Below are 8,185 nucleotides of genomic sequence, written 5' to 3'. Positions count from 1 at the left end.
GGCATTATATCTGCTGCTGCTGATTGAAACACTTCCAGCACTGAAAAGTTTGAACCCAGATCCACAAAACTGATCTCAGAGGGAAACTACTAAGGTGTGTCTGTGATATTGCATCAAAATGAACTAATGCATCTCCGTATATAATGACAGCTATGAGTTCGTCCTCAAGTTTCATGTTGGAAACAGTTCATGCAGTGCAGGAAGACCATTGTCAAGTGAATTATTATATTGTCAAAACTCACACAAACCTGTATTCATACAATATACTGTCTCTGGGTGTAGAATATAAACAGGAAACAAAATCTTCTACATATCTTCTCTAGATTAGATTAGATTAGATTTGATTAGATAGAACTTTATTGATCCCTTTGGTAGGGCACCTCAGGGAAACTGTTGTACTCGTAACAACACAACACCAACACAACATTAGTAATAACAACAATAACAACAATAATAATGGAAACGTATATATTAAAAAGCAGGGATGAAATTGCAGAAAACATGAGCAGATACAGTTTGTGACCATTTTATTAAAGTGCATCAATAAAAGATGAATATAAATAGGCAAACAACTGTTTACAGTAGTAATTTAAATAACATTGAAGATGATGTTCATGACTGGCGAGCTGCAGCTCAGGAGAGGGAGTCGACTGTCCGCTAGTCGAAGGGTTGGAGTTTTGATCTTCAGTCGCTCCACGTGCCAGCGTCCTTGGGCACTAAATCCAAAGTTGCTTCTGATGGCAGACAAACATGCTGCATTGCAGTTCTGCTGTTGTTGAGAGTGTGAGGGTGAATTATGCAAAAACATTACAACGTGCTTTTTTTTTTCTTTTTTTTTTTTTTAACCGCTGAGGTAAAAAGCTCTGTATACTGTATTTGCAGCCCATTTAACATTTAAGGTAGCATATCAAGTGAAATAATCTTGCATTGTATTGTGTTCTGGCTTGTTTAATAACATTAAGATATTTGGTACAATTTTTCACTGTGTTTTTTCTTTTTCTTGCAGGTCACAATGACCAGCCTGCACAAGGCGTACACAGGTACTGCCAGACTGGGGACGCCCGCCAAAAGAAAGATGACTGCGTTGACCCATGAAGGGTAAGGTACCGATGCCAGTGATGGAAACTTCTCCTGTAAACCACAAAAGAATATAATGACACCCGACAAGTTACTATTTGATGTTGTATTTTTAACAAGCCTTACTATAAAAAATGTTTGACACATCACAAATTTATCTATACAGGGCCTATAAAAAGTATTCACCCACCCCTTGAATGTTGTCCCCTTTTATTGCTCTTTGGCATTGAATCATGGTCAATATAATGTGACTCAACGTAAAAACAGATTTTAAAAATATAGAATCATCCATCCATCCATTCATTATCTATACACCGCTTAATCTTCACAAGGGTTGCGGGGGGGCTGGAGTCTATCCGAGCTGACTTAGGGCGAAGACTGGGGACACCATGGACAGGTCGCCAGTCTATCACAGGGCCCATTGCACAAATGACTCTCTTAATTCAATGCAAGGGTAACTATGTGGTTTCAACTCTCAAGATTAGTGACCTTGAGATCATCTAAGTGCAGTGACTGTGTCTCAGTGATTCTCATGTAAAGACATCTGTATCTGGAAAGTCCTGTCACTGATGAATTTGTACTCGTGGCTGTAACTACGCCATAAGGATGAAAGACTACTCAAAGCAACTCTGTGAACAAGTTACTAGTCAGGAGATCAGTACAAGAAAACTTCCAAGTCACTAAATGTCTCTTGAAGTACAATAAAATCCATCATTGGATAGAGATGGTTATCGTTAAGATTGTAACGGTACTGCTACTTTTACTGACACTGTTTACGTACTTTAACAGTATTCTTATTGGTACTTTTTGATTGTTATTTTTTTGTTTGTTTAAATTGAGAACAGAGTAAAGATTGCTTAATTTTCTCATACAGCTGAACAGTTGAAGTACTTCGAACACTAACGCCAACATTCAGTAAAGAAACGGTAAAACTCAAGCAAGACAGAGTTTGTCTGCAGTCGCCAGATCACTAAATCTTGCTGCTCTGTGCTCCGAAAGTGAAACTCATCCCTAAAATGCAAAGAATATGGCACAAGTCTAAATCTGCCTAAAGCAGGTCGTTCTCAAAAACTGAAATTGATCTAAAGAGACAAAAGTTCAGCCTCTTGGTCATCGGACTAGATGCTATGTTGGGCAGACACCAAGCATTGCACATCATCACAAACACAACATCCCCACCATGAAGCATGGTGGTGGCATCATCATGATGTGGAGATGCTTCTTCTCAGCAGGCCTTGTAAAGGTAGAGGGTAAAAATGAATGCAGCAAAGTATAGAGAGTCCTGGAGGACAACCTGATACAGACTCCAAGAAAACTACGACTTGGGAGAAGATTTGTTTTCCAGCAAGACAACAACCAGAAGTATACAGCCAAAGCTACACAGAAATGGTTTAAAGACAACAAGATGATGTTCTGTCGTGGTCAAGTCAGAGCCCAGTCCTCAATCTAAATGACAGGTTTGTGGCAGGACTTATGAAGGGCTGTTCACTCACATTTTCCCATGTAACCTGGCAGAGCTTGATTAGTTTTGCAAAGAAAAATGAGGTAAAACTGAATTATCCAAAACTGACTGAGACCTGTTTACACAGGGTCAGTGCTGTAATTGTAGGTAAAGGCAACTATGAACTACGAAATACTGACTTGAATGTGGTGATGGTTTCATACAATTATTCTATGTTTAATATTTTAAATTATTTGACATTACTTTGTAGAAATCGAATGAAAGAGTCTGTTTTGTAAGTACGAGGTGAAAACTTTCAAGACGGTGGAATACTTTTTATAGACACTGTGAATCAAATACGGATGCAACGACTCAAAAAACACAAGTAAATGTTATGTGAGCTTACCGAGTCGGGGTCCCAGACCAAATAGGTGAGCTCTTTTTGGGCTTCAGTTACCAGGTAGAAAACTAAGATAACTAGAATGACGACGGGACTGATGAACCTCCACGAAACCTGCCAGAAGATGGAGGGCTTATGTCCAATCATGAACTTTATGTCGTCGTTAAACCTGCCAGATAAGAGAATTTGTAATTACACTTTTATATATACAACTTTATTTAGTCAGTAAAGTGCCTTGCTGAGATGTTTACAGTTTTACAGTATGATCAAGGCCAAAATAGCAGCAACGCAGAGAAGACAGAACTTGAAGGTTACGAAACAGTAAGGACTTGAAATCAAATAGATGCAATATAAAGAGAGTAGTCAAGGCATGGGAAAATTCCAGGCTGTAAAACCAAAACAAAGAACGAGGAAGGCGGTTAAACCATTTTGTAACGGTGGATTATGAGTAACTGTGCATTTGTCACGATGAAAAGACATCTTTAATTTTAGATTGTCATTTTTTTGAATTCTTAATTATTACTATATGTAAAGAGAGGATCATTGTCGGTGATTTTGATGATATTTAGGCAAAAGACGTGAGGCAGCTTGCATGATAATTTTGTTTTAGGCCCAGCAACATGATAAAATCAGCAAATACAGACGCTTTGTGCACTAACCTGTCTATGCCGTAGATGTAAACAACAGCTATCATCTCAAACAATCCGATGGTCAGCAGTGGAACAGATCCAGCAAAGTCGTCAAAAAGAGTTACCCAATAAATTCCTGACTGCTGCGCAAACAGGAGGGTAATGACGAAGGCGATAATACATGTAACTCCTGAAACACACAAAGACCAGGAAGCTGGTGTTAAGACACAATCCAGACAATGTGGTCACAAAGCTGAAGTTTAGACCCTATACAAAAGATGGACATAACTTCCAGGTCTGAGAAGTATCAATGCAACAGTTCCCCAATAACTGTACTGTTTAAGGGTCAGCGGGGGCCGACTCCTCTGCTTGTCACATTGTAAAGAAGTCTAGAAGACAATGACCCTTCTTTTGACTTGAATTATTAACTCGGTAGATATTTTTCAGATGAGTTCATGGGCTCAATTGCTAGTTTCACATCTTCTTCAATGCATGGTGTTTGTTTTCTGAATAATGGTCCCATTTAAAATAAAACAAACTATAAAGCAGGATGTGCTTCAGGGTGGGGCTACCTTGTGATTGAGGGTGCTACCGTATCGCCACGCATAGTGTCCTCGGCTTCTCAGTCAGACCCACCCCTCACTTATTACGTGTAGTTTCAAAAAAGCAACCACGTTTTAAACTCAAGGCATAGAAATGGTAGTTCACAAATTAATGGGCGACAGCATGGTCACTACATCCATCTTTTATATATATAGTCTATGTGTTTTAGCTACAAAATAGTATACCAGTCACTGCTTCTTGGGGCCACTTTTTAGGTAACAGATTCAAGTCTTTCAAGGGGACCACCACTCCCTCAATGTTGCCAAACAGGGTTGAGAGTCCCAGGCAGAGAAGCATGATGAAGAAGAGGACAGACCAGACGGGGGAACCAGGCATCTTGGTGATGGCCTCTGTGAAAACAATGAAGGCCAGACCAGTTCCCTCCACCCCCTGGAAACAAACACAATGCTGATCAGAGTGGGGAAAAAAAAACAACAACAGTACGGAGAGCTGATGGATTTTGATCAAAATCGTCACCTCGCTGAGAAGTTTCTGCATGTCACAGGTTTTGATATCCAGTCCAAGAATAATATCAGGAGAGGAGCTGTTCAGATGATCAAAGGCGTCGTAGTAGTTGTCTGTAGTGATGCTGTCCTCAGGAAGGTTAAATGAGTTCACTAAAGTAATGATGTTTCTGGGGAGGAAATATGAGGAGTATTAGTGAATGTGGAGTGAGCATCACAAATCCAGTTCGTATTCTGCTGTTTAAATATGTACATGGTTTAGGAATTTGAGTTATGGATGAAAAATCAACATTTCAAGTCATCTCTCCAAACTTGGGTTTGGAAGTTTGGCCTGTTTGTATAAACTTTGATTAGAAACTGTGTCTCTAAAAAATGTAAACTTGTGAGAAACATGCAGCGGTCTGTGAATGCTCTGTGACTACTCTGTGACTACTCACTCACTAATACAATTTTCATATTTCTCAGTAGCCCTGAAGCCAATGATGGTATAGGTGACAGTGGCAGCATAGATGGAGGTGAGGCCAGTTATAGCGGACAGGATCACGGCATCTTGCATGCAGTTGTTGCTGGGAAAAAGAAAAAAAAAAGGCAGAAGATTTAGAACCAAAACATGTCTGAGAAAGTTACATTTCTCTCTGAGAGTTAAATTTTAGCCAAACTGTTGTGCGGTTACAAAACACTACTAAATGTTTCTTACTGAACGGGGTTGTAGCTTGAGAAGGAGATGAGTCCTCCCCATGCTAAGCTAAAGGCATAGAAGACCTGGGCACCTGCATCCAGCCAAGTTGTTGGATTCATCAGCTCCTCCACCTGCAAGATCAAGACAGAGCGTGATGTGACTCAGTATTAGGACATTTCTGAATTACTTTTTGGATGATAAAAAGTTTGAAACATACATCAGGTGTGAAGAGGAACTTTAACCCGTTTAGGGAGCCTTTGAGGGTCAGTCCTCGGATCAGGAATATAGCCAGCACTATGTAAGGCAGGATGGCTGTGACGTACACTGCCTGAAGATATAAAAAAAAAAAACATAGGAAATAATGCTAATAGTAGTCATTGAGTTATACGTAGTTTTTAACTGCAGGTTCAACAAACCTTTCCTGAAGTACTGATCCCTCGTATGTAGCTGATACAGATGATTGTCCAGGCAGCTAACAGACAGAGTACGATGGGCCACTGGAGTCCTCCAGACTCAGCTATAGACGTCGAACTGTTTAGGGTCACTTTGTAGAAGTAATAATCCACGGTGGAGCTGCGTTGACACTCTGATACAAATTCTGAAGAAGCATTAAACAGTCAGTTATTTTCAGTAGAGTTTTAGGGGGTTAATATGTTTGAGTATTTGCATAATGTATTTTCAAATACCTGTCCTATTCTCATTGAGAGGACACTGGGCCCAAGGCAGCGGGCTTTGAAAGGAGTTGAAGAGATACCACATGATCCAGGCTATTAAGGTGTTGTAGTACAGTCCGATCAGTAACGACACCAGCATGGAGGCGATACCTGTGGGAGAGCAACAATAACTGACACCACACTTGCAAAGAGTCAGGTATTTATTAGGGCTCCTGTGGTTGTTTTGTCTCTTCTGGGTCTTCCAGTCTAATAACTCACCGACACCAGTCAGATAGGGGTTGATGGCCCTCCAAACTCCCACGCTGCCTTTCCTGAGGCGCTGGCCGATGGCAAACTCCAGCAGCAGGAGAGGCATTCCTTCGAGCACCAGCAGGATCAGGTAGGGGATCAGAAATGCACCTGGAAAATGTTAAATGATCACTAGCACAATTTTAGAAATCAAGAGTTTTTCCGACATTCCAAACATGACAACGCATTCCCAGGCAAATAAAGTCTCTTTACAGCTTAGACTGAAGAGTCTGAGCTGTGAAACAGTCGTGCCTGTCTATCAGTGCATTTTGGAAGCTGGTAGGCACGGTTTGAGTTAATTTCTCTTGACTTTGACATCCGGGCCATCTTTCTGTTATTGCTAGACTTCTTGCATCTTCCTTAAATCCATGCAACCTATCTTCTACCTTGTCCGTGTGCAGCACAGTAGTGTACATGTATGGAATGGAGTCCTCCAAATAGTGTAACGAAGTAAGGAAGCATAATCAAAGCTAAAGGCCAGTGTTATACTTTAGGTCCCTGCCTAAAGTATAACTATGCTAGACTATGTTACAAGGAAGTCGTATGCATGTGCAGAATATGTAGACACAGATCCGCTGCACATGGATGGAAAACAGTCCGCCGATCACACTCCTGGTACACTAGAAGGTGGTGAGCAACAGTTGTGTGTCTTCAAGGGAGCTAGTGTTCGACCTACCTCTAAGTGTGTAGCTGTTAGGGTTCTACATTTCCAAGCTGTCCTATTTTGCTGATTAATGATCACTGGCAGGCTCAGTAGAACCCCTCTAGAGAGCTCAGTGGCTTTGGACATTTAGCAATTCCTAAAAGTCCGTTTTATTTTACACTTACGAAAACATTATGGTTAGTTCTGGCCATTAAGTCAAGGTAATAAAAAAATCAAAATTTTATGGTTATAGCTGGTTGTTGTATAATCTTGTGAATCTTTTTTCAATTTTTTACAAGGTCATCTTTGCTATTTTGAGTTTTCTGTGTGCGTGATCACAAAAACGTGGAATTCACTTCTGAGATAAGGGCTTTAACATCAAGTTTTAAAAATCACAGAAAAATAATAAGATTTCATGGTTCTGTTATTCTTTTAAAAAGCTGTCCCATTCTCTGTGACTCATTATGCAACATTTTAATTTTATGTAACCCGCATGCTTTGGAAAAGAAACCAATTACTGTACATGCACAAAGACCAAGATGTGTATTTAAAAAAGAAGGAGTTAGTAGTTTCGATATTTGGAATCAGCATCTGCCTTTTTGTGAGTGCTTTAACACAATAACTAATTCTGCCCTGATACAGTAAGTCTGTCTGGGAAAATGATGTCTAAATTATAGAAAAAAAAACACAATGTCCAGCAACCTTAACCACACTGTGACTTGTTCATCATTAAGACAGAGTTACTATTTGACCTGAGCTTACCTCCTCCATGACTTTGACACAAGTAGGGGAATCGCCACACGTTGCCAATCCCAATGCAGAAGCCCACACATGTTAGTATGTACTGGGCTTTGTTGTCCCACTTGGGTCTGTCCTCAGCCTCCTCCTTCTCCATCCTCTCCAGATCTTCATGGCTGAAGATCCGCTGTTCCAGTCCTGGGTTAGGAAGTAAGAGTTTCATGGCGACCACTCTGAACCGTGGATGTTACGCTATTGTTCTGAGAAGTGCGACTGAGGGATTATTATAAACGCTTGGCAAGGCAGTGGCAGGTTTATGATCTCTCACTTTATCTGGCTCTGTTTATAGATTAGCGAAGGCGTACTCTGCTCTTTTGCTTTTATGCCGTCGTTTGGTTTATAGCAACATTGAAACAATGCCGCAGTCAGTTCCATTGTTCTCTCACAGCCAGAAAATCTGTTTGGATCCACGGGTGTACCTCACCTGTCACCCTGTTTTCCAACTCAGTCACCTTTGCGAACCATATTGTTGTGGGGCCCTGGAGCTGA

At 40.6% G+C, this 8,185-nt stretch overlaps 1 protein-coding gene across 1 annotated transcript; it reads right to left on the bottom strand.

Annotated features, from left to right (window-relative positions):
- Positions 1-957: 957 nt before the first annotated feature.
- Positions 958-7,859, bottom strand: LOC103361524 (sodium-dependent neutral amino acid transporter B(0)AT1-like). The gene is made up of 12 exons (XM_008287626.1): positions 7,661-7,859; positions 6,226-6,366; positions 5,980-6,117; positions 5,710-5,891; positions 5,511-5,621; positions 5,312-5,424; positions 5,052-5,180; positions 4,628-4,784; positions 4,336-4,540; positions 3,578-3,737; positions 2,925-3,087; positions 958-1,131 (listed from the first exon to the last, which is right to left on the bottom strand). The coding sequence occupies exons 1-12, from the start codon at positions 7,857-7,859 to the stop codon at positions 958-960; spliced, it is 1,872 nt and encodes a 623-aa protein (XP_008285848.1).
- Positions 7,860-8,185: the final 326 nt, after the last annotated feature.

This window comes from Stegastes partitus, unplaced genomic scaffold (assembly GCF_000690725.1).
Source record: "Stegastes partitus isolate 25-593 unplaced genomic scaffold, Stegastes_partitus-1.0.2 Scaffold509, whole genome shotgun sequence".
Lineage (NCBI taxonomy): Eukaryota > Metazoa > Chordata > Actinopteri > Pomacentridae > Stegastes > Stegastes partitus.
This window is presented reverse-complemented; position numbering and strand designations above follow the sequence as displayed.